General features: G+C 41.8%; 1 protein-coding gene across 3 annotated transcripts in view; it reads right to left on the reverse strand.

Annotated features, from left to right (window-relative positions):
• Positions 1-26,077, reverse strand: part of PRKAR2B (protein kinase cAMP-dependent type II regulatory subunit beta) — an 84,345-nt gene extending 58,268 nt beyond the window's left edge. The window contains exon 1 of one of the 3 annotated variants that reach the window (XR_008206232.1): positions 25,692-26,064. Coding sequence is in view for 2 of the 3 variants with exons in the window: in XM_052680957.1 (XP_052536917.1) it covers positions 25,692-26,007 (316 nt within the window). In the remaining variant the exon portion in view is untranslated. Of the gene's footprint in view, positions 1-25,691 lie in introns of all 3 variants that reach the window. The other 2 variants (XM_052680957.1, XM_052680956.1) reach the window with 2 other exon arrangements.
• Positions 26,078-27,811: the final 1,734 nt, after the last annotated feature.

Below are 27,811 nucleotides of genomic sequence, written 5' to 3' on the forward strand. Positions count from 1 at the left end.
CAAAGGAACTATTCATTTTTCAGCTACTTCCAGTTGCATAAACATTTGAATTCACCAAGAGATTTAAAATTTCTTTTACAATAAATTTTAGAATTTATTTAGTCTTGGGGGGGGAGGGGAAGGAGAAAAAAGCAACAGAAAAAAATGGTACAAGAAGAATCTCAGAACTGTGGTAAGCAGCTATTTATCAACATCCAGTGTTCAGAAAGCAAAGGCTTTCCCCCCAGATGAGGATTTTGTGAGAGTCATCCAAATGTGCCACTGGGAGAACGGAGGATTGGGAGCAGCCCCCCACGGTGGTTATTTAGCAAGCTCAACTCCTCTCTGTTGCGCTTGTGCTGCAAATTACAATCTACTTTTGCTGTCCAGAAAGATGGGCACATTAGCTAATAAAAAGGTAGCAGAAATTCACAGCCTGGAAAAATTTAGCTGATATTTTCACTACAAAGTAGCTGCATGACAGGACAGGTAGTTACAATGACTGGCAAGATAAGCAGACCAAGGTGAGCAGAGGAGAGATTAACAAGAACTTTGCTGCAGATGTAAAATAGTATTCTGTTATCTTTTCAGGTCATCAGGAGCCAGAAGCCTTGGCTGAGAAAGCAAAGGACAGACCAGTAGCAGAGATGGCTGCTGTGGGTGCACAGGCAGAGCGCCAGATGCTGGCTCCACAGGCTGCGCGGGGCCACACCGAGGCTGCTGGCCATCCACCTCATGGATTGCAAAACCACACTGTTGCAAAATGTAGGGATTTATTCTAACAAAGGGTAAACTAGCATGTGAATAAATTCAGAACATGTCCATTGACATCTGATCTTTAAACTGACTAAGAGGGAGAATGCTGCACCGTGACCAAGGGATGTAATTCTAAGCATGGATGGTCTTGTTCAAATGCACGGCATTGCTCCAACAGCAGATGCCACTGCTCATATTCTAATTTATCTTAACCACAATCCATTACAAACTTCCAAAGAGGACAACAAGAAAAGCCAAAATTAATAACAATAATTCAGAGACCTATATCCAGGTGAAAATATTATTTGAAATTGTCTAAGTTATCAATCCTCGTGTGACACACTAGACTGGTTTTGCTGTCAGTGCTATGTGATGACAAAACAGCACATCTAAAACATTACCTGCTGGTAACTGAAATCCATTTTCTCCAATCCTCATTCAGATAGCTGTACAAAAAGCACAGCTTTTAAAGCATTTTGGCAATAGAAATCAAGTAAGTAAACAGAAATAACTGATAACTGATAAAAAGAGATTGAAGAGTTTTAGTATACTTACTTAGAATACACAGTATTCAAAACATCAACTTGCACAAAGACTGCAATAAAAGTATTTCCATCACTCAATAACTGTCTAATTACTGCCTTTTCCCCACTGTGTATTTCACCATTCATATTACCTCTTAAGAGCATTAAGCATTCATCACAGCACTGCTGTGAAACAGACAACATAAGCATTTCGATTTTGCAGGTAGCGAATGTAACAGGAATGGAACAGGATTGCTGGGGCCGTTCACAGAGCACCAAGAGCACAACATCCACGCTGAGACTCCCTAACTGGGCACCCTGCCTACAGCTAACTTGTGCTAATAGTGCTGAGTGCCCCTTTTTGCAGACTCACAATTTCAGTGCTCAAAGCTGAGTTTGTTCCAGAAACCGTCAGATTTTTGTGTCATAAATGTCACCTGGAACAAGCAGCTGAACACACTGCAGATGTCAGACACACAGCCTCCCTAGGAAGTCAGGGAGTGTCTGCCTGGGATTTAACAAGGGGTTATGCTTGAGCACTGACATCTGCAAGCCAGCTGACAGACAAGCATGGGCTGGCCCCAAGCAAGTACCAGTCCAAGCTTCTCTGCACAAAGCAAAAACTGCTCTGAGTGGTAAGGGCTGACAGAAGATACAAAGTATTCCTGTTTTGTTAATACAGTCAGCCTTCAGGGCTATGGCCCGCCAAATCTGAGGGCTTTAAGTAATGCAAAGTGCGAGTTTTTCCTCTTTTTTTTTTTTTTTTTTCCTTTAAAAAATAATAAAAGGGGAATTTACCCTTTTGACCTGTAAATATTTTACAATATTACAAAAGCTGCCCATAGAGCTGTGGGTGCCCCATCCCTGCAGGCGCTCAGGGCTGGGCTGGATGGGGCCCTGGGCAGCCTGAGCTGATAGGAACAGCCAGCCCACGGATGGTGGGCTTTAAAGTTCTCTTTCAACCCAAACCATTCTGTAATTCTATGAAATTAGAGAAAAAACGTAACAAATCCATATAATATAGGTCAATATATTCACTAAAAAATGTATTTGAGCTGAAACAACTTTAGAATCGCTTTACTCTACAGAGCTGCTCTCCCTTCTCTCTTCAGACTCTGCCTGGTACACGCAGTGACAGCACAGGGAAATGCTTCAGACAAAGGAGGGAGTTGCTGGATCATGGGAAAATGACTCTCATCTCTTCTTGGTGAAGGGCCACGATGACTGTGACAGCAATGAGAAGCAGGGATAAGTCTAGGGAATACAAGCAGTACTCAGAGGATGAGCAGCCCTCAGTAGGTAGATACAGCACAGTTTCCTATACATATATATATATATATATATATATATAATAAATGCAAATCAAAGAAAGAGCAATATTTTAATGATGAAACATTGGCAACATATTCTATTATTTCCCTCAAATAAATACTTCTAAATAATGATTATTACTTTTTAACTAATAATAATTAAAAAAAAATTCGAGACCAGCACACCAGTTCGGCCCTCACTCAAGGCAAAATGGAAAATCCCAGCCACAGAAGCACACCGCATAAGCAGCCCTTTGTCAAAGAACCTGAAAGGTGAGGATAAAGCACTGCCGTCTCACTTTCTCAGAACCAAACCTCAGCATGCAGTAGAATCGTAAGTCCACTCCAAAACACCGAGCTTCATTTTGAATGAAAACCCACAGCTCCTCAAAGCATAAGATGTGCACATGGAGGGACCTGCCTCTGTACAGAGATGGGAGCTCTGCACAAACATGTCCTACAGAGTTGCTGTATAACCAGAGGCAGCGTATGCATACACAGGCATCCTTATACGCAGGCATGCTGCAGGCAGTAAGGCATGAGGGGTTAAATGAGTGCTTTCAGGGAGACCTATAGGTAGAGGCTGAGAAGCCAAAATGAGAATGAAACACTGCTATGGAATCTGTATTTATGTACTACTGGGAGGGAAAACAGTTATATCTGTTGGGATATCCCAAGATAACTACCCTCCCTTCCTCTTTTTTTTTTTTTTTTTTTTTTTTTAAATGGCATCTACAAATTTGAAAACCCCCTGCACCACAACATTGCACTGACATAATTATTCCTCTCTGAAGACATCAACACATCTGTAAAAACAAATACATAAATACCTAGAAACCAGAATAGCGATCATATCTAAATTTTTATAATACACAACCTGACAGAAGGCTGCAGTCCTAAAATGCAGTTACTCAAAGCTGAATTTCGCAACATTCACTGGCTCTGCAGATGATTTAACCTCTTGCCATTCTTCAGTCTGGAAAATTATTTTTATTTCACTGTAGAACAGCTTCTCGAGAAACTGGGGGGAAGCGTTATAGTCAAAATAAGTTGAAAACTAGAATGAAAAATTGCCTTACACTCCTTGTGATATGGCTCTGGAGCTCCTATTTTCAGAATGAAGCATTAGAGCAGTAGCATTGACTCTTTCCAAGCCCAGTGCCAAGTACTTCCAAGGGCTGTGCAGGATTCTGTGGTTAGGATAACCTTTGAAGGAAAGTGTGGTGAAGATCCAGGCAACTATTTTTATTCTTACAAATTCTTTCAGATACATAACCTATAGTAAGTTAAAAAAAATCGGCTTAAAAAGCAAGGAAGAGAGCAGCTCTCCTTTGCACACTTCAGTCCGCATACAAGCCATGTCTCCCATGAAATATACACAACTTGCTTGATCAAACTGAGACCAAAACACAAACTCTCACCTCAACTCTCCCTGGTGACTGCGCAGCACAAAGCCACAAATCAGTTCTTCAAATCCAGAAGCCTAACTTGAGAACAATTATCAAGTAAATGCTCATCAAAATCTTTGACAAATTGATTATTACAGTGTCACTGCACAAAAACATGAATTAAAAATACAGACAAATACCTCAGTCTCTAAATTGCTGGAAATGAAAACTTATTCTGTATATCTACTCAAAATGTACATTTGCAGTACTAGGAAAACAGCAACATTTTAAATGGCCCCTGAAAACATTCAATGAACAGAGATTCTAATACACAGTGCTTTTACATTACTCCCAGGTTATAATTAGCATTAAATTTAAAAAACAATTTGTTTTCAAAGTGTTGCTACAGAGCAGCACACTGTCACATTCATGTTTTGTCACGGACATCCAGCCATTCACCTCATCATAAGGTGGCAAAGCATTTAACCTGCAGTAACACAAACCTTGAGTGAGAGGCAAAGAAGCCTTTCTCACTTTATCCATTAAGAAATTTCAACCACTGTGAATTACTGCTGCTGTATGTAATTACTAACACCAGGAACAAAAAGATGAAATGCCTGTCTGATGTGTTAGAGCAATGGCCCAAGGGTGTGGAACATTAGTGGGGACAAAATGCTGCTTGGAGAGCGTAGGTACTTTCTCCACTAAAGCATCTCTTCTGAGATTGGGGGGAAAAAAAAAAAAAAAAAAAAAAAAGAGAGAATATGTTGCTGTATTGAGTACTACTTATCTGAACTGTTAATTCTGTTACACAGACCTACATGCTACAGAAGCATGCCTTCCTTTACAAACTCATCCTCATCATTATTGCTAGTGACCAGTAAACTCAGATATTACCTCATTAAAATGAATCAGTCATCTACACAGGGAAACGAAATAAAATAAAAAATAATTCATAGTAACAATTCTAGCCCTTTGTTTTGCCAAAGGCTACAACAAGTTCATTGGCACCAGAAATTGCCCAGACTTGGACTGAAAATCTAAACCTGTGATGAAGCTCTGGTGTGGAGCCCTGGCTGCCCTCACTCCCGTACTGCTCAGTACACCTGACAAAAATTAATGATGTTATTCAGAAGGTTATGCCCATCAGAAATGATGCATTTAGAAAGAAGAAAAAAAAGAGTATGAAATTGAACCCAGAAATACCAGTGGAATAAATGCATGTGGGATGTCAGTCTTCCTACAACATGCTCCAGCCAATGAAAACCCAAGCCCTTCTATAGAGCCTAAATCCAAGACCTGACGCACTGCTTTAGTTTGAACACCAATAATCCCTTTTTACTTTCACCCTCTGCTTCTGCACAATTTACCAAACTCCCTATTTCTGCCTAGCAGAGTCGACTGCTGATTATTAATTTCTTTTAGAAGGCAATATCACCATCCCCTCACTTGTGGTACCATCCCCCTTCCCTACCTGAGCAATTTAATTTATCCTAATCTTCAAGAAATATCCTGCTATAGCCATAGCATAGTTTACAACTGCCACTAAAGCCGATCTGATATATAATGTCAGTAGCGCTTTTATCTTCTTACCATCTGTAAATGGCTTTTTTCCACTTGAAATTTCATGAGCTATTTTAGGAATATTATGGTTATTTGCTTTCTAACACTACAGTGTAGGCGTTCAGATCCAATTTCATGTTCCTTTCTGCTTTCTAATTTTGCTGCCTGAAGCATATTTACTAACGTATGCAAGTTCCCTGTCAGAATGGGAGAAAAACAGGTCATCCTGCCAAAGCTCCACAGCAGCCCCCAGCAGAGGGATGGTGCTGCTCCTCTGCAGAGCCAGCAAATCAACATTTATGCCATCAGCATCTCACAAGATATGAATTACTCACACCTGTCTTCAGATCAATATTTCTGCCAAGCTGCAAGCTAGACAGCCCAAAATTTTGCTTAAGTGACCCATTCTCCTGAATTCTTAAGTATCTAACAGCTTCCCCTAGCTATTACACTACTGTGCTTTGGGAACTCCATTTCACAAAATTCCAACCTATTTTTTTCTTTTTCTTTTTCTTTTTTTTCCCCAAATCTCTTGACAATACCTGCAAGTTTTATTTATTACGAAGGAATGAAGTTGCAACCTTGTTGCTGGCAGTGGGTTGGGATGTTATGGCTGTCAGCATTCTTCTCTGAGGGAGTACATCTTTGTGTGAGTTTATAATTATCATAGTGGTTAAGACTACGAACATAACTGATTTCTCCCCCTATACATTTATACCATCTGTGTTTAATCCAATATCTCAAACTTTTGAGACTCTGGTTTTCCCACTATTGATCATGTTTTTGTGACTTTGTCACGAGATTATTACAACAAATACGACATGGGCAAATGCCAATAAAACTGTCTGAAGTTAAGATTTTATACAAAGTCAGCCTGCATGGCAGAAGTCTCCACTACAAAGCACACTGATTAAAAAAAGTAATATACGAATATGTATAATCCACAGCCTGCATCATCTGCTTTTTCATTTACTGGTGAAATTTAAGATTTTAAATCTCACGTTTAAGAACATTATATACTTAAGGGGAGTTTCTCTTGCATTCATGATATTCATTCATTCACAGCTGGTCCTAACTGAAACATACAGCTTTGTTAGTTTTCAGAGGATGAGGCAAAGCACATTTTTGTTACTCAGCACAATAGAAAAGGCGGATGGAAAGGCTTGACACAAACCAGCAGTGTTGAGATGCGGCCATGAAGATGCTCAGAGGGATGGAGCACCTCTCTTATGGGGAAAGGCTGAGGGAGCCGAGCTTGTTCAGCCTGGAGAAGAAAAGGCCTTATTGTGACCTTCCAGTACTTAAAAAAAATTTATAAACACAAGAGAGACCAACTTTTTACACTATTTGATTACACTATTTGATTACACTATTTGAAAGGACAAGGGGGAACGACTTTAAACTAAAAAAGGGGAGACTTGGTTTAGCTATTAGGAGGAAATTCTTTATTCAAAGGGTGGTGAGCTGCTGGAACAAGCTGCAGATGCCCCATCCCTGGAGATGTTCAATGCCAGGATGAAAGGGGCCCTGGGCAGCCTGAGCTGGGAGGTGGCAGCCAGCCTCCGGCAGGGATTGGGGCTGTGGGGCTTTAAGGTCCCTTCCAACCCAAACTATTCAGTGACTCCATGATGCTATTAAAAAAAGAAGAAAAAAAACAAAAAAACCAAAAAAAACAACAACCTAAACTCTAAGTGTTGTTGTCTGAATAGCCCGAATATTTTAATGAGAAGAATGGCACTGAGTCTGTTTCAGTAGACATATCTATACACACACATTCCTGTAGCTCTCTCTCAGTTTCTAGATAAAAAAATAGTCATAAACAATGAAGAGAAGCCTCTCAGTTGTTCTGTCCTCATTCCAACCACATAAATGCCAGCTCCTCAGAAGTCTGCTGACAATAATAACGGCAGGATGGTGCCTTTTCACTTCAGCACACTGCTGAAGCACCCATCCCAGCCCATGGGCAGAGTACACCTCCAGTCTCCTGTTCAGACAGCTCATTGTTTTCACAGCCTCCAAACAACACCCTCCCATTGCCAGACAAACTGGCTGTTGTCTGGCAGCCAGCAAAAATGTGTAGTGAAACAAGCACATGCGAAGTCCCAGTGTCCTCTGAGCAGCTAGGCACACATCCACCAGAGTGCCTCAACGCGATGGTAACACCTCATCAGGCACAGGTCCCACAGATCAGTATTTACTAGACTGGGTTTGTTGGAGTTCCTTTTGTTTTTGTAAATCCTTGAACTGCTAGGACGTAGACCTGGATAACACCAGCAATATAAAAGCTCGGGCTAATAAGCTAAAATGTTGAGATTTTAGAGGTTGAGACAAAGACTGAAAGGGGAGAAGAAAAAAATATCGTTGTTCCTATATGTGCAAAGCTAGATTTATGCAAGCAGCAGTAAGGGATTACGCTGAAGCATAACCACTCTTCACTGCACTAATTTCCACATAAACCTCAGGCACCCATGCAATGTTTGCAAGAGTAAGTGAGTGCAGACATGCAGGACAACATGCAAACATCAATCCAGGGAGAAGGCAGGACTCAGACTCAGCTGTAACAAGAGACATCTACCTCCATGTCATCCACAGTCACCACCCACATCCACAAGACTATTGATGATGCAATAACAAGATCTCGGGCATGGTTCAGATTGACTCCAAATAGTCAGGGTTAAAGAAAGTCACCAAAGAATAGGTTATGGTAATACCTATGTGACTCCACAAACTTCCACAGGTTTAACACTGAACCAGCTGCACGCTGGCCTGTTGACACTGCACCAGTAATTCAGGTGCATCATGACATTACAAAATCTGCAAGCCAACAGAAGACTGCAGGCAGCTACAAAAATGCATCAATAGCAGGCTACCACGAGTTGCAATAAAACAAATTACTGTCCTTTCTATCGATAAAGACTCACTCAAAGGAACATCATATAGTGATGTCATCCTGACAGTAGTGCCTAAAAAGCAAAATATCTAATATATTTCCATCACCCAGAAGCATATGGAGTAAGGACCTTACAACCAGCTTTTCCTGAACTGCATAGCTGGCCATCATTTTCTCTGAACTGAAGACGTAAAGAAGAGTGGAAACCAAGGATGACCAGTTTTGTCCTTGTAGTCAGCGGCTTATGTCAGGTTCTTATTGAACAAACACAGGGCAAGTGCAATGAAAATCCTATCTCCATGATCACCACCCTCCTACACTAAGATATGCAGTAATACCTCTTTTTAAAGGTTCTTTTTCCAAGGTTTGCAATTAAGAACAATTCAGAAGATCCCCAAAATACCCCAGGGTTATAGCCCAGAATGTATAGAACACACATAGAAAATGCGTAGACAGCTCAGTTGCTCAGCATGGAGATTTTGTGTCCTGAAGGTAAAATTTAGACATATTGATACAAAACTCTGTCACAGGAAGCTCTTTACAAATCTCCCTATTCTCAAGCTGCCTCTCGCTCTCAAGTCAGTACCTGTGCCTTGAGGATGGAGGCTTCAAAATCATGTAACTCACTTCTCTAGAGAACAGAAAGGTCAAAGAGATCCTGCAGTTCAAACAGAGTACATGAACATGTAAGTAGTCCCAAACCAATAGACTTGAGCAAGAGAGGTGAGGTGTGTGGAAGGAAGATCCAGATACCAGTTTACCTCAGCACTTTTTGTTTTGTTTATGTGAAACAGGGATTATCGGTAGCATCTGAGCAGTGCCTACAAGCAGGGGGGCTGTTTAAAATACAAATATCGATCTACTGCCATTTGCTTTCTTTTAACTGCAGTACCAGCAAAAGCGTTCTATGAGACAGCTTAAAACTTTACATCCCACTATTCCTTATGGCTACTTTACTTCAGAATAACATCCAGAAATTTCTAGTAATGGCCAGTAAGAATTTTTCAGTTCTACTTCATTTTGCTCAATAGTTCAGGCAATGTTTGAAAAGTTGCATCTGCTGTAAGCAAGCTTCAACAACACAACCCCTTCCGCTCCCATTTCATTCTGTTCCTGGCTAGCAAAGCTTGAGAACATTGCCTCAGCTGCCTTCTGTAACTATCTGTGAGATTCCTGTGTAGGGCCAACTTTCCATGACTCCTGATAACTGAGCTTTGCAGCCAGCCACACGCTGATTAGTCACTGGGCAAGGAAATAACACATGGCACGAAATAGCAGTCTGCTACCAGTGGTTCAAGAAATAACCTAACACGCTCCCAGTTTGCTCCAGTATACAATTGATAATGAAGTCACTGCCTGAAAAACTACTACACCAGTTGAAATGAAATATATGTGGTCATGACCCAAAGATTCCACCCCTCCAGACCCATCCAAAAAGTCAACATATGCTTCTTCACATTGTCTACTTACAGCTACCCACTTGGAGTGAAAAACAGGCAGTAAACGGAAATATACAGAAACAGGGAAAGCAGGAGATGCAACTGTCTATCTGGAGCCCTGCTCTGACACAAGTCATTAAAGAGAAAAATGACTCTGCTTTGGGGACATGAAAGAAACTCTTCACTCCAGTGAAGTGCTTCTTGTTCTGTCAGTGTACTCCCCAGCCTCCACTGCCCTTCAAATAAATGTTTACAGTGGGTAAATAGCAAAAAGCAAGACTGCATCGGAAAGGGAGACACAAAAACTGAGGGATGAATTCGCTTGACTGGTTACACGTCAGATCAGCAACACGCACCTCCAGGGAAAAAAAAGTACCCCCTAGGCAGTGCTATGCTCCAGGGCAAGCACTGACAGCTCTTCTCTTGAATCTAAGCCAATGTGCACACGAGCATGCCAAAAAGCAGGTAAAAAGCCTGACTCTGACTCAGTGATCTGAGTATTCCAGTATCCACAAAGAAGAAAGGTCAGAGCTGCTGTTTCAGATTACTGAAAGAAATATGTACTACCATGAAGATGAAAAGGAAAAAAAAAATACTCTTTCTATGAATTATTTTTAACTGTCTAACATTTTTTTCCTTGTTTTCTTAACTTTTTTTTAAACGTGGACTGCTTCATAAAGTTTTTGAAATTAAAGGAAGCTCATCTTCATAATTTTAAGTTAAAAGTAATGCTTCTTCTATGTTGTCAGCATCCACATTAGGTTATTAGAAGGGAATATCATAGAACGGCTTGGTTTGGAAGGGACCACAAGGATCACCAAGTTCCAACCCCCTGCCACAGGCAGTGTTGGCAACCACTAGGTCAAGTATTAGATCAGATTGCCCAGGGCCCCATCCAGCCTGCTCTTAGACGCCCCTGGGGATGGGACATCCACAACCTCTCTGAGCAGCCTGTTCCAGCATCTTACCACTTCCTCAGCAAAAAAACTTTCCCCCAAAATCTAATCTAAGTTTCCTTTCCTTTAGTTTAACACCATTCTGCCTTGTCCTCTCACTATCTGCTCTCGTAGAAAGTTGATTTCCCTCATGTTTACAAACTCCCTTTAAATACTGAAAGGCCACAATGAAGTCTCCCTGCAGCCTTCTGTCTTCCAGGCTGAACAAACTCAGTTCCTTCAGCCTACCTTCACAACAGAGGTGCTCCAGCCCCTGAATCGTATTTACGGCTCTCCTCTGAACCCTCTCCAAAAGCTCCACATCCTTCATGTGTTGCAGGCCCCAGACATGGATCCAGCGCTCCAGATGGGGCCTTACATGGGTTGAATAGAAGGAGTACTACTGCTACTTTTTCTTTTTAAAATTATTTTGGAAGGAAGAAATAAAACAAAAAGTAATATTAAATTATTAAAAATAAAAAATAAAAACAAGGACAACTTAAGAAAAAACAAAACAACCAAAACCAAACAGAAACGAGACAAATTTATTCACCCTGTCTATATTAAATGTCTATATATATTAAAGGTCTGAAAGTGACATTGATGTTAAGATCAACCAGAAGAACACACTGTTTAATGTATTTTTCTGTAATGGTTTTACAGCAGAAATAACCAGAAGTCGTGTCTCATAGAAAACTGGGTAAACAACCACGTTTGTTTGCTCCAGCTGAGAACGGGCTGCTGGAGTGTAGCTGCCTGAGGCCATCTCCAGCACTTCCCAATCCCACAACAGCACAAATGACACGTCCCCTCTGGGACAGCTGCTGGCCCAGCAAGAATTCTGTTAATTTGGGAATATTCTCTCCAGTAGACTACAATAGTATAGCTTCTAGTGCCCTTAGTGGCACTTTCCTACAATAAAATCTGGAAAATTGCAAGCTGGCCAGATGTAATCTATGAAAGACATTGGCAAAATTTACTATAGATTCTCACAGTTTTGTTATTGCTTTTATAGGCAACCTTTGTATCCTAAACACATGGTGTGGAGCTATTTTTTAATACTTGAGTATTTTACAGAATCTTAAGTTTTCAACTTGACTATTTAGAAGTTGTTTGGGGGAGAGAAGGGAGAGAGGGGAGAAGCTAGGAAAAACAGATTTTGGGAAAGGTAAAGGGAATGAAAAGGCAGCGTTTGGGGGGTTTTTTTGTTGTTGTTTTGTTGTGGTTTTGTTGTGTGTTTTGTTTTAATTTGAGGACATCTACTATCTTAAAGTCACGTAGGCTTCATATGTTTACAAGAATTTTTCTGGTATTCCAGTGCAAGCAACTCAAAGGTACACAGCAAGTCTGTTACACAGATTTAACACAGCGTAACTCCTCTCTCACAGCCCTACTTTTAACTGCTGGATCCTTCTTCATAGGACAGTTATCTAGGGATGAGATTAGAAGGGACCAAACCTTACCTTTCAGACCAAATTTGTTTGTCTTGTGGATTTCATTTGGACCCACAGAGTAATTAAATACGCAGTTACTCTGAAAGCAATGTCTCCTATTTATTTCTATGGAAACCTTCACTTCATATATTCTCCCATGTCAGACATCATTCTGCCAGCCTGCCCTTCTGCTGCCCTCTGTCCCACAGCAACAAAACGTAATGGAGCACTGGCAGGAAGGTTCAGCCTCTACTGCCACCACACCAACATCTGCTTCTGATGTTAGAGACAAACATCATAAAGAAAGGAGGCATTACTTCTCTAGCAGGCTTCATAAAATTCTGTTGTGTATTTCCAAAGTATCTCTTATGATTGGTGAAATATGGGAAATGTTACCCTCAGTTAGTATATTGCATCATATAAATGCATTTTTAAATGAGAATAAAACTAACTTCTCACAGCCTAGAAGCTTCATTAAGTTGGTCTGTAAAAACAGACACGCATTTTCTACAGTATGTGGTTTCATAGGCCCTGCATGTGTTTCTGTGTTAAAACCTTACAAATTTGTGAAAGTATTACAGACAAAAGCTATCTAAATTTACAGTCAGGCCAATAATTCTGATTAATACATCTATTCCACAGTTTCAGAGCCAAATTCTCATTTTTTATACTAAAGCAAAAGGTCACTTGGAAATCAACCATCTCCACAAAATATGGAAGAGTTGTCCACTAGAAATATTATTTTAAAAACTCAAACAATTCATTACCAATAAATTTTTTTTCAGGATGAGAATTGTATTTATATAATTAAAATTATATTTATAATTATACATGCTTCCTTTCAATACATTCATAAAAAAGGGACAGCTTTATTTGCACCACTGAGTTTCAGCTCTCACCCTACTTGGAATTTATAGGAGTTTTCAACTCAAACTAGAAGATTTCAACTTACTTTCCACTTCTTAAAGTACAATCCATTCTATATATTTAATCCCCCAATACATAAACACTGAAATCAATATCAAATATAAATTGCACTCAGAAGAAGTATCTTTACGAAACACCCTACTATAGAATCCATAATATACAACTTGTATAAGAAAAAGGAGGAGTTTTATTTTAATAATTTTTAAAAGTGTAATTTAAAAAAGAAAAAAAGCCCTCTAAGTCAAACTAAATTCATTCTTTCATCTAAAAAAAAAAAAAAAGTAATTCTACAGCTCTATAAACTATTTGTCCTGGAACGCAGAACACAAGTTAAACAATGTGAGTTCCTAGCCAGAAATAAATATAAAGTAGAGTTTCCGGCATGAATGCGTAAATCTTCTTGGCTCTGCATTTACATTTTCAAAACAGCGCTTGTGTTTACATTCTGACCTTTGTATCTTTTCCAAATTCAAACAAAACAAAATCACAAAGAAATACTTTTATTCAGCAATAACCAGACTCCTCTGAGCAAAGGTTACAGTAACATCTAAGAACTATAAGTGTAGTAGCAATCAAGTTTCCACTCTATTTAGAAAGAAAGATTGCCCTTCCACAAAAACAGACATGTCCATTTTAATTAGTTTCAGCACAAACCATTTGAACACTAGAAACAAGCAAATGTCATTTCATTTTGCAAATGACAGACTGACTTACAATACAGCAATTAATAAGGACTACTGCAGAAACTGCTGTTATTAATCAGTGTCAGTAATAACTACCCAATTCAAGGAAACTGCTTCCTGCTTGATTTCTTCAGCCTTAGTTCACGGAAAAGTTTACACTATGATGCTATCCATTTGCTTGTTCTCGTTATCTTCTGAACCTGCTAGACAATTTCGATTAAATTTAACACCGAGGAAAGTCCCAAAGAAAAGAACATCCTGCCAATTTGTGAACACTAACAGTTGCCACCAGAATGCTACACATCCTGAAAGATAGATGACAAACTCAGAACTGGTCAGACTTGTTTGGCAGGTCAGCCAGCTAATCACTACCAGACAGCTCTGAACAGCAGCATGTGATGGCTCTGAGCCAGGTATTAAGGTGCTGTCCTGAACTGCAAACTGTAAATTACCTTTAGCCCTGTGTTTCCTAAATAACCCAAACGTTGCAGCTGTATGTACACATTAATGTAACGCACTAGCTTGCTCTTTATGTGGCGATTTAAAGAAACAATAGTTACGTGCCACTTTGTACGGTTAGTGTTCTGCAGCCAGACTATTTCTGAACAAGCAGCTGGGTACTGCAATCAGCAAATAAAACATCAAAATTTAAAACAATAAAAGTTCCAAGGAGGAGTTTGCAATAAATGCTGAGGTTGAGATATCAGACAGTAAAGTATTGATCTGCACTACACCCACAACTGGTAATTCCTTTCTCAAAAGTAAAACACGCCTTAGAAATAGCACAGAAAAATCCAGGCAGCTGAGGAGTGAATGAAACCAATCCTGTTTCCCATCTGCTGAATTCCCCACTCGTGCAGCAGGGCTGGGAGCTCATGGGCCTCCAGCACCTCCCGGGCGGACAGCTCCAGGTCTCTACCCAAGGGGAGCACAGGGCCTCCCCAAAAAGAGCCTGGCGCTGCCGCCTCCCAGCTGAAGGGAGAGCAAATCGCCCACTGCCCCAGGGAGAAGCTCCACCAGACTCACTGGCCCATAGGACTGAAAGACATTCCTCCCTGTAATTCATTTCCACGCACTGTCTTGATTTTGTCAGGGATTCACACTCTGGGGTAGTACAACTCTTCCAGGATCAGAAGTAAAAGCATTTTTCTAACATAAAAAGCGTGTTCCAGTAAGCACCCAGTGAGGCACACTCCATTACCTGGTAACACATCTATAACAACAGCAAGCATCAGAACTGCAAATCTCACCCTGCTTCCTTCGGACTGAGAAATGTGATCATCCACATTTCTGTGATTTATCTTCCATTACTGTCAAGGAAAACTGTAAATAAGCCTTTATTTCAAAACAAGGAGAACTGATGTTGGCCACTAATTCAGTTTCAGTTTAAAAAGCAGGTAAAGTAATCTTATTTTCCATATTACAAAAAGCAAAAGCAGGAAAACAATACTTGATATACTCTAACTGTAAGAAAAGGTGAAAAACAGGAGTGATGCTGTATTTTACTATCTCCTACCAGAGTTTGTTTCTCTTTCCCTCTCCTCCCAGTTAGTGCACCAGAAGGTCCCTTCAGGAGAAAAAAAAAAAAAAAAAATCTTCAGTGGAAATACATCAGTGGCATCATCTGAGACAGATGAAGTAGGTTGCAGCCCACTGGTTTATTCTTAAGCTTCCCAAAACCTCATCAGAAAAAAAAAAAAAAAAAAAAAAAATCTCCAGTGGAAATACATCAGTGGCATCCAATTTTGGCATTAGCATGAATGCAAGTTTTTCTAGCAGTAATTCACTTCACTCTTGAGGAAAAGGCAGTCCAAAAACTACCCAAGAACACAGTCACAGAAGAGGACATACTAGTACCACCTGCTTGCTTGCATGGAAAATATTCCTTTCTCTCAGAAGCTCAAACTGTTCACTGAGATTTCCCAAGGTCCTGAGACTTCTCAGTCTCTGTGTACAGTCTCTGCTTTTGGCAAAAGCAGTGATTTGAACCATGGAGCCAGAGAAAGCATGAAATTGTTTCCTTTCAGTTCTTAACTTTTTGAAACCATAACCTGAAATAATCACAGATAGACCTGGTTCATGTGCCAATATATTCCTCAGAGGCAGAATAGCGCCCACTTAAAACAGCAGCTCCATTTTGTGTTATACAAAAGCAAAAACAGAAGAAAAAATACTTCTTTTTGTAATATGGATAATGGAAATGAATCTACTCCCACCTTAGCTGCCAGCAGTAGCTCGTTCCAGTAGAAGGACTAAATTGACAGATTAGGAAGGGAGATACAGAGATAAATACTGAAGATAAACTTCCCAGAGAATTAAAGTTTGCAGTATACAAGAATAAACAGCCATCTATCTACTTTCAGTACAATTTTTTAATCCATATACTAGCTATTCAATAATAATTCCTGTAGATTGAAGCAACAGAAAGGTAAAAAGACATAAGTCTACATTTAAATTACCTCACAAATGTTTAAATAACATAGTGGTAAAGGCTAGATGAGTGATTCTGATGTTTTGAATACCTACTGAAAAGCAATAGAGACGAACAGGTTATCAGCTTAACAATGGCTTTCAGGGAAAGATGCCCAAATGCAACTCAGAGCTTAAAGGTATTGAATGAAATGGCTGTAAACAGAAAGTATGCATTAAAAAGAGAGAAGGGGGGGGTGGGGAAAAGAAGAAAAAAAATCCAGGACCAAAGAGAAAATTATCTCTAGTCCTAAATGGTACTAGAGAGGCACATGAAGAAGCAGATCTGTAAAGGTATCTAGATTCTAATCCCTCAACTTCAACTTTTATATGGACATATTTTCTGTTGTTCTAATAATAGATATATCTGTAGTAAACTTTGCATTTTTAATGGCTATGACTGTGATGAGTATCACAGTGTTTTGAAAGAGAACAAGAAATCTCTGGACAATTCTAGCTCTGAATTAGACAAAGTTTTTTGTCATTATACTTCCTCACCTCTGTGAATCCAGGGATAGAGGTTTAATGTTGTTACTAGATTTGCAGACATTCATGCAAATTAATGCCAAAAATCTCAAAAACGAACGTCTTGATCAATCCATATTCCAAGCTACATTCGTCAGCACTTTTCACCAAAGGTGATCACTGCCATAATCACAGGGTTCCTTAACCAAAAATGAAAAACTGTTGTGGCTGTAGGGAGGAAGTGAAAGGGAACAGGGTCAGTGGTGAAATTAATGGGAAACAAATCAGGAGGACAAGATCACTGCAATGACAACACGCACTGATGTGTGGAATCATAGAAAAAAGACCACAATACTCTCATCACCACTCCAGATGAAATTAATCCATACGCTGCAACAGTTTCAAACTTCATAATGCACTGCACTTGATCGTGTGCTTCACACTACGATTACAAACCCATCACTAAAATCAGAATGGGAAAAAGCACTAAACCTTGCAGCCTGTGCACTCAAATTAACAGGTCTGAATGTCTACACTGACTTACATCTTGTATCCATCTTGACAGCAAAGATTCTGTACATCTTTTATTTACAGTATATGAGGCTTTGCAAGGAATGTTTTGTTTCCAGCACTGGGCAAGGCTTCATTTCTTCCTGTCTGGTATGTATTACGGCAGACATGTCGTGTTAAAAAAATTACACTATGAAGAGACTACTAGTATTTATAAGAACCACATTTTACAGCTGCATCAGGAAGGGTCAATGCAGTGAAGATCTCTGTAAAAGCAGGATGGTCTCTGGAACAACTCTGAGCAGGAAAGATCACGTTACTTGCTTTCCCTCCAGAATCTATTTTATACCACAATTTTCTTGTCTCTCCATTAAATAAATCTTCTCATATTTACCAATTGACCCTTTTAGCCCAGCTTAGCAACAAGCATTTTAGTCAAATAACTGGAACACTACGTCTAAGAAAGCTATTCTTGTTAACCTTTATGCTCTAAGCTCTCAGCTTCAAATTCTTGCTCTGATTACTTTTTCTTTTGTTTTTTTTAAAATTAATATCATTAAGTAGAGCAGCTTAAGAGGCAAAAACAAAAGCAAAAAACACTTTCTGTTGTTAGGACTTGTTTTGCACCACTCTACCTTCCATCAACCTGAGTTACAGTACAAAATAAGACAAGGCAGACTAAATTTAAATCTGGATTCTTCTGTTGTTTCACTCATTAATTTCACTCGTTACTGTTTCCTCATTTTACGTGTGGTCTGTTAATCACTTTTCAAGCAGCAATGCTACCAGTGTGCCTCATAAGACAAGGATGGAAGCTGTCACATGGCTGCTGTTCAGCACACTCTGTGGAGCTGTGCCTACAACCTGCAGTTTACCTCCCACCCACTTCAGGCACCTTTGCCTGGTTACATCTGCCTTCATTTCAGACCTCCCACTTCTTTGTGCAGCATGGTATCAATTAAAATGCCAAACTAAGCATCTGATAGACACTGGACATTTGATTAACATCACATTTTTGACATGGCCCTGAAACTGTACATCTAGCTTACTTGCTGGATCAGTTTATATCTGAATTTATATACTACACTCCCTAGCGACTGCAAACAGAAATTCTGTGTGAGTACTTCTTTTATTTTTATCACGAGATGCACAAAAGCTTGCAACAGAGCTCCAAGAATGTTAAAATAAAAAAAAAAAAAAAAAAGGAATTTATAAACATGAAGCCTTTCTTCCAAAAAAAACAAAACAAAACAAAACCACGCAATAAAACTGGACAATTAAAAAAGTTAAAAAAGTAAGAGTGAAGAGAGAACGGCTAGGAATAAACAATCTAGCTAAACATTTCATTCAGCACTATGACTGAACACTAATCCATATGACAAAAATTCTATAAAGAAAAAGTTTGTAGTTACCAGTCAGGATCAAAACTGACATTAAGAACCTGGTGTTCAGTTCCATGACGTAAACAAGTCATCATTCCTATCCAGTAAGTAAAAGGGTTCAACCCTGGAAGGGGAGGGGCTGTCAGTACAAAATCTCTACACAAATCTGGAATCAACCACTCCATCACTGAGTGTCAAAGAAAATAAATAAATGGATATATTTTCCTTAGAATTATTCCAAGACTACCATTAATCCCCTAGCTCACATTTATGGTAGGAATGCCTACTTACAGCTGTGCATACTTTAAAAAAAAAAAAAAAACAAACAACCACATTTACCAGGCATATAACAACTCATGCACACAGGGTCTTCATAGGGTTTCACACACCCATAACCATGGAACAATAAAAAAGTCCATGTATTCATTATTTATAATAAATAATACCTGTGTGGAAATAAATAACACACTTTCTTCTAACTCACTTATATCAAGCCCTACTCTAGAAGCAGAGAGTTCCCTTTCAAACGGGTCTTCTTCCACAATGTATTCCCCCTCCTTCATTCACCATACATTAATCACTCACCTTTAAAAGTACCGAACTCCTTTGCAACTGTGTTCACTCAAAGCTCCAATGAAAAGCTCAAACTGGCTGGAGGAATAGTTATTCCACGGCATAAAAGACAAAGCTGGATCAATCCCTGGTCAACCTGATCTAGCTGTGTGCTTCCCTGTTACAGGCGAGCTGGACTAGATGACCTTCAAAGGTCCCTTTCAACCCTACAGATTCTATGATAAACTAAAACTAAAGGTCAACATGTTCTAAATTTGCACTTTTGCTTCTCAAAAACACATGTACAAAGCAACTAGAATTTCAATTAAAAAATTCAGGACATATGTTTGGGGTGTATATATGATGACAGCAGTAAAGAGAAGTGAATGCTCCTCTGCTTGCGAGCGCTCTCTTTTATCTTCTTCCCTTTACTTCACTTCCACACCTTCTCCTTCCTCTTGTTTTTAGCTTTCCATTTTCCTTACCACACAGTGATTCCTCTTTTGTCTGTGTCCTGCCTTCCACCTTGCCTTCCCGTTTCTTTCATCACTGTCCTGACAAATGAAATTTCCAAATCTAGAGGTCATCTTTGATACCCGAAGAACAGAAATGGGGCAGCTGCCTGTACTTTGATTGATTTGTATTTTGTGACCTAAATGTGAGCTTTCCAAACCACATGCTCCAGATTTACAAGAGCAGCTAAGGCCAATGAGTCTGTAGAGATTCCACCATTTAAGGTAGATTTCCCTCAAACTGAGAGTTCTCCCTGGACAGTACTGAAGAACACAATGCAATACTTTTGCATAACAGACTGGGGATAAATCCTGTGATCTATATGTATTAAACCAAGCTTAACTTATAGACAGGTAGATGAAGTACCTGTCTGTGCAGGTTATAAACATTAAGTCATTACATTGCTTTTCTAAAACTTCAACAGGAATGGCTTAGATTGGAGAGGACCTTAAAGCACTCTGCCCCAACTGGCTCAGGCTGCCCAGAGCCCCATCCAACCCAGCCCTGAGCACCTCCAGGGATGGGGCACCCACAGCTCTATGGGCAGCTGTGCCAGAGCCTCATCGCCCTCTGAGTAAAGAATGTCTTCCTCACACCTAACCTGAATCTTCCTTCTTTTAGTATAAAGTCATTCTCCCTTGTCTTAGCAACATTCTAAAAATTGGTACTTTCTTAGTCCCACAGACACATGTTTATTTTCTTCACTTAAAATACAAAACACAATCAATTTCTCCATTCATCCAAAAGCATATGGGAAACAAAGGGAAAGGTCTCTTTGGAAAACCAATGTCAGTGACTGACACAAAGCACTGGGACGATTCCTGAAGTAAGCCAGTTTTCCTCTAGAGCAGATATGATAGGTGCAAGAAACCGAGTGGTGCTGCGTAGACGTAGTGCTGACACTGTTTATACCTTATAATGTAATCATTTCAAACTCACACCAACAAAACTTTGTCTTTCCACACTTCCTGAGTTAATACCGTTCCCTTTTTGAGAGAAGCAGTCGGCCAAAGTCAGCTTCAAGTTGTTTCCTTTGGAGAAAAAGAAGATGGAGATAAACTGAAACGTTGTTGGTACAGCTCATTTCTGTCCATGTGTTTTTGGAGTTTTTCCTGCTTCTTTTAAATGCACAGAGACAAACGTTAACAAAACAACAGCCAGTAAATACACCAGCCAGTACAACAGCCAGTAAATACACACACTTTTGTTTTGAGCAGGGACATGGAGATACTTTGCAGTGGAGGCTGCTATCATTTCAACTAAATTCTTATTAAAAACATTTATTTTAAAAAGCTGTTATAACAAAGCACGCTGCTCATCTGCAATTACATATATACACACAAACCAGGTGGAGCCACGTGTCCTACTACTAAACTGCTAAATGCTTCCCATTACAAGATCACATTTCCAGTTGCTTACAATTTTGTCAAACTAAGTTGTTGGACTGCAATTCTGCCAGGCAAAAAAAAAAAAAAACACCTGGGTCAGATTAAGGGGGGAAATAATAATACATGCATACATACACACACACATATATATGTGTATCTATATTTTTTTTTTTTGAGGATTAAGCTGCCAACTTGCTCAGGCTTGCTTTGTGAAATAACTGCTGGCAGGAAGTAAATGTTTCAGTTTGCTCCTGTCACAAATAACAGGAAGCATTATCTCAAGATGCTCTATCATTCTTCAGATTTCAAGCAAGGAATCAAAGCTCTGTGCTTTTGTGACTCTGTGCGTTGGGTCAGAGCAGCCAGTTGCCATCTCCTGACTGCCACAGCCAATGGAAACAGCAAGGCACCATCCACTGCAACACAAATTCTTTTCCTTCTTTCGTGTTTGGATGCTATCTGCACCCCAAATGCCTATTCTGAATGGACATACACTGTGCTCTGAACCACACCAGAAACAACGTGGAGACATCCAAGGAAGTATAACCTAAAACTTCGTCAGTGAGTGTGCCAGCAGCACCCATGCTCACACACTTCTGACAGAGACCCACCTGTAACTGAAAACTCATCTTCTCTAAATTGCATCCTCTACAAGCCTACTCCAGCGAGGGTCTGACTTTTCCTTACAGACAAATAAATAAGGCATTTCTTGTATAGCTATATTTCTGCTGCAGGAGAATGGAAAAGATAAAAACATCATTCCTGAAGTTAGCTAAGCAAGCCCAGATAGCAACAGTTTCAGCTACCAGCCACAGTAACTCAGATTTTCACTTGAAAATACACATTTCTAAGAAATTCACATCTTTCTATATGGTCCATGACTGAATAACATCCTAGTACAACCCATTTGGTCCATCTCTTAATAATATTCTAGTACAACCTACACATTTCTATATTGCCTATTTGCTCTTATTAGCCCCTTTCTCTGCTCTACCTACCTGCTATCACTGCACATCAGACCTGGAGGAAGGTTACAAACTGTTAAATGTTTTCAGGTTTTATTTAATTTCAGGATAAAAAACAGCAAGTAAGGTTAGCAGTTCGCACACATCACCACAATCCAGCATTGATGCATGCGAGGTTTTCCTCAATGCTCTGGCTTCCACAGTTTCAATATTATTTCAAAAAATATGTATGAGCATTACAGATGTAGAACAATTCAAACTCAGTAAACAAACTAATAGAACAGACAAGCCCCTAACGCTGATACTGTAAGCTAGAATACTTAGGTTTCACTTAACGGTGGTATCTTCATATTTCCAGAGGACAGATTTGAGAAGTACTCCTGTATTTTATAGTGTGAGTTTTCAGGGAAGGAACCCATAGAATGTCACGGGGGAGGAGATGGACAGCTGAAGTATTTTCCACTTAAAATACATGACTATCCGAGGAAGAGCATCACCGTAAGGTAAACATGGGCTATCTAACACCAAATGGAACACCCAACGCAGCAGACAGACGACATAAACAACAACAGCATTACTCCTAAAAGCATCGTTCTGCTAATTCATATGGCAGCTAGGCAAAATACTACATTTTAGATTCGAGCAACTGTTTAACACAGCTGCTACAAATGAGGTGTGTTATTATCATCAAAACAAGGTACATCCCAACATGCAGGTCATCTGCACTGGAACAAGGATCTTTCTCAGTATTTTCAAATTTTGTTGTTACCTTTCAATACACACTTCAAACTTCCAAAAAGTTAAAAGAATTTGCTAAACAGGGGGCTCCTTTTTAAGTATGCAATATAATTCAGTCCTGCTCAATGTAATTAACTGCTATTAGCAGTAACATGAATTAGCTGTGTTCATGGCTGGCCCTTCTACCTCCATGTAGGCCAATCTAAAAGGCAAAAAAATAAAAAAATAAAAATACTCCAAGACCTGAAAGTGACTTCCAAGGTAAGCAGCGTGTTCAGAAAGGGATAATATGAATATCCTGAACTTAAACAATGGCATTTCAGAGGTCACATTAACTCCAGGTACCAATTCAGAACTACACCACCAAAATAACAAAGTTCTCCACAGCAAAACTGCTTTTAAATCAAATCACATCAAACAGAGTGGGGAACTGATCTGACAGGCAGAGAGGACGTGAATATGGTTGAATTTGTGGATCACGTATGACTCCTGAACCCGAGGACAGTATTTTTTTCTTTTTTTAAACAGCTTATGCCTCGGCTTGTCATTTGTAAAATGGAATACCGCTTAAGTATCTTCCAAAATGCATTTCAAGGACAAAATTCATGCTGACAGAGTTCAACTGCAGCATTTGTAGGTATTCAGAAACAAGTATTGTGGAGGGGGGAAAAAAAGACAGGCAGACAGAAAAACTAGTTGGAGACAGCAGCAATTACAGCAAACTCTCAGCAACATCCTGTTTGAATTGGCAAATTAAGGAATATTGTCAACATGACATTTCAAGCACAGTGCCTCCGCAAGAAAAGGTGCTGCTACCAGGACTGAGCTCCTCCCCAGTTTATTTCCTACAAACTTCTCAAACGTGTTTTCTTCTGTTGCATAAAAGCAGTACAGAAATAGGACAAATTGATTACACAGGACCAGTCTGACTATGCACGAAAACCAAAAAAAAAAAAGAAAAAAAAGCCAAAATAGAAAATGAAGGTTGATCCTCTAATTTACATTCAAGAATTGCTTCTTACAGAAGCTGAAAAGAAAAGCATAAAATAAGTATACTTCTAAATTGCTATTTAAACTCTTGAACAATGATTTAAGTACAAGGTTTTATGCTTTCAGTTATTAACAAAAAGCTGAATGCACAGTTATGTCACCTTAGCAGCAACATACAACAAGCAAGCACACAACTGGAATTTAAAATACACACTACTGCAGAATGTGCCCATACACAAGCACAGGATTAGTAACTGTTGACTATAAATTACTCCTTAATTCACCTCCCAAGTAGTTTCACAAATATTTCAGGTTTTGTGACTTTTAATGATCAATTACTCCAACTGGCACGAATTATAAGCCAGGATATAATTAAATATTCAAAATAAACTAGGCTTAAAAAATGTGATATTTTAAATATTTTTGGTCCAAATGCACAAAACAAAGAGTCAAACTAAGTCATTCTTAGACGTCCCTTAATGAAAAAGCAAGGTCGCAACAGGATGACTATCAGGAAAATCTTGATTGTGAGCACTGCACTCTGAAAGCCCTTTAATGCACCCTGTAAACTTTTACGTATGGCACACACAGGCCAGTAAGGTCAGGCTCTATTCCTGCACTTCCAGGTCTCCATTCACCAATGAATAAGAATCTGCTCAGTGTCACAGAACTCACGTCTGAAAACTATGCCTGGTGTTAACGAGCTACAGTATTAATTTTATTCTTCCACATTATCACCATTTCATTTTCAAATAGAGCACATTTCCAGAATTCTACCCACCTCACAGACAATGCAGTCAGCATTAGAGTTCAACATTACCATGTCAATCAGGAAACCCTGTCTGACAGATTCAAATTCCCACTGAACACACGCAGCACAGCCGCAGAGAACAGACAAAAAGAATGCTGCCTCTCTCACAGCACAAAGCATTTTAAAAACTTACCCGATCCTTAACCATCTACTTTTTTTTTTTTTTTCCTGATGAAACGCACTCATTATTTTAAAGACTGCACTGATGCTCCCCTAGAAGGCAGCTGGTTTCTGCGCTCTGCTAGGCAGAGTTGCCTCTAGCACAACCTGAGGCGATCCGACAGGGCAGACTTCACAAACAGCGTGCCCACAAACCGGGCACGCTGTCCCCTCGGCCCAACCCTTCCTTCCACCATCCTCCTCGCCACACAAAGGCCACATGCTGGGTGCCCTTCAGACAGCCGTGTCCCAGCCCTGGTCTCACTCCATTGCGCCCATTGACAGCGTCTACCTGGAACCCATCTGCCCCACGAAGGTGCACACAGGTGTCACCCTCCAAAGAAGGTGGCATGCTGCATACGCTCCCTGCCGCCCTGGTAGCTCTGTCAGCTCCGAGGCCCTCCCGCGTGCAGAACTGACTTTTCAGAAGACATCAGGTTTCGAATAGCGTTCTACTCTAAGAAACACGGTAACCAAACGTGGGAATGCAGCACCTCGCCCATCAGAGGTGCTCTCTGAGGTAACAACAGCGTGCTACCGGACTAACAGAAAACGCCGATTTTCTCCTCCAAAAGAGGAACGGCACGGAACGCCCCTAGGAGGAAGCCTTCATTGGGCGTACCACAGGCCTGCAATTAGGCACGGCCGCGGCAATGAAGGAACGACCGCCGCGCACCTGAACAAAGGGCGCAGCCCCACGGCCGGAGTCGGGCCCCGGGAGGCGGCACCCCTCGGCCTGGAGCGGGCGCTGCCGGCACCTCACCGCTGCGCGGCTGCCGCTCCCCGGCGGCGCTCCGTTCGAGGACAATGCGCGTCTCCCGGCACACGCTCTTCTCCTCCCGCCCGGGGCCGCCCCGCACCCGGCGGACCCCTCCCCGAGCCCCGCCGCCTCCGCCCTCCCCTCGGGGCCGGCGGCCCTCACCCGGGAACCGCTGCTCCTCGTCCTCGCCGCTCTCCGAGTCGGTCTGCATGGGCTCCTCGGCGAAGTTGACCCCGCGGGCGTCGGGGGGAGCCCGGCGCGGCGCTTGGCCCCGGTCATGGCCGGGCGCTGGGGTGCCCGCCCGGCGGCCGCTCGCCTCCTTCTCCTTCGCCGCCGCCCTGGCCGCCGCCGCCTCCTCCTTGAGGCGCCCGAAGTACTGGAGGGCGAACTCCAGCAGGTCCGCGGGCTGGCTCCGCAGCACCTCCACCGTGAAGCCCTGCAGCAGCTCCGTCAGCCCCGCCGGGATGGAGATGCTCATGCCGGGGCCGGCCGGGGCGGGGGGGAAACAGGGGAAGGGGAGAAGCGGGGGCCGGAGGTCCGCGGCCGGGGTCGAGGCGGCGCCCGGCGGGTGCCCCTGGGCGGCGCAGGTGGGAGCGGGCGGGGGGGTGGATCCGCGCTGCCGCCCGCGGCTCGTGGCAGGCGGCGGCCGCAGCCTCTCTCTCCGCTTCGCCCCACAGCCGGCGCGGCGGCGGCAGCGGCAGCCCCGTCCGTGACTGAAACCTCCCCGCCCCCGCCGCCTCCTCCCCCCGCGCCGGGGGAACCTCGAACACATGTGACCCGGGAAACCATGACAACCTCCCGCCGGGGACTGCGGCCCGCAGCGCGCCCCCCCCACCCCCCGCGATCGGGAGGAGCGGGGTGTGGCGCTCCGCTCAGGCTCCGGCCCCGCCGAGGGGGTTCCGCCGCCCCGCGGAGCCCTGCAGCCGCCGTCCCTGCGGTATGTCACTGCTCGTTGCCGCTGTGCTTTTTTTGTGGGCCACGGGCAACCATAAAGAGATTCCCGTATCGCTCGTATGCGTAGATACGCCATACGTTCATAGTCACATAATTTAGGAAGCGCAGTGTCAGAAAATGCCTCCGGTCAGCTGACTGCCTCAAGGTCCACGAACACCACATCCAGAGAAAGAAACGACTGGAAAAAACAAAAGTTCCATTTCAGCGTTGCCGCCCAGCCCGCCCCGTGCCCTGAGCAGGTGCTGCTGTTGCTGCCGTGCACTCAGGGCTGCAGGCAGTGCCCGCGGGCCCGCTTTGTCATAGAGCTCTGCTGAACGCTCCTCTGAAAAGGAGGTCCTGGGAAAGCATGAAAACCGGTTTGTAATCATGCATGTTGGGATTACAGAAACACGTAATCATTAAGGTTGGAAAGACCACTATGGTCATCCAGTCCAACCATCAGCCCATCCCCACCGCATCCACTGCACCACATCCCTCAGTGCCACATCAACACGGTTCTTCAACACCTCCAGGGTCAGTGACTCACCCACCTCCCTGGGCAGCCTGTGCCAGTGCCTCACCACTCTTTCTTGGAAGAAATTGTTCCTAATATCCAACCTGAACCTCCCTTGGTGCAACTTGAGGCCATTTCCTCTCACCCTATCACTGTTACATGGGAACAGAGGCCGACACCTATCTCCTCACAACCTCCTTTCAGGCAGTTGTAGAGAGCAGTAAGATCTTCCCTGAGCCTCCTCTTCTTCAGGCTGACCCATCCCAGTTCCCTCGGCTGCTTCCCACCAGACCTGTGCTCCATATCCTTCACAGCTTTGTTGCCCTTCTCTGGACACACTCCGTGGCCCTGACATCCTTCTTGTAGTGATGGGCCCACAGCTGAACACAGAAATTTCTGTCAGCCCTGGGTTTGTGTGCAAAGTGAATCAATGGCCCAAACGTCCAAGCTCAGGAAAATTGGAAACTGATTTTACTGGACACTCACCATTATTTCAGATGCCCTGAAATATACTTCAAAGGGACTCTGGGTGAGAAAAGTGAAAAATCAAGTTTGTCTCAGCAAGGAGATGCTGAATGATGTGGCTTCAGCAAGTAACGACAAGAAAATGCAGCAATCTATGGTGCTTTTTTTCATTCAAACTATGACTTCAAAGCCATTTTTAATTGGATGCACTTCCAAATGAAGCCATAGTTCCCTCTGGAAGCATTTTTCCAGTTGCACCTGGCTCATGAATTTGATGTCATAAGCCTGGCAAACCAGTACATGAGTGATCTGTGTGTAGGGGTGATACCACTGCTCTACAGCAGGTGAAAGACACCTCTACCAACAGAGC

Source organism: Tympanuchus pallidicinctus, unplaced genomic scaffold (assembly GCF_026119805.1).
Source record: "Tympanuchus pallidicinctus isolate F22 unplaced genomic scaffold, pur_lepc_1.0 scaffold19, whole genome shotgun sequence".
Classification (NCBI taxonomy): domain Eukaryota; kingdom Metazoa; phylum Chordata; class Aves; order Galliformes; family Phasianidae; genus Tympanuchus; species Tympanuchus pallidicinctus.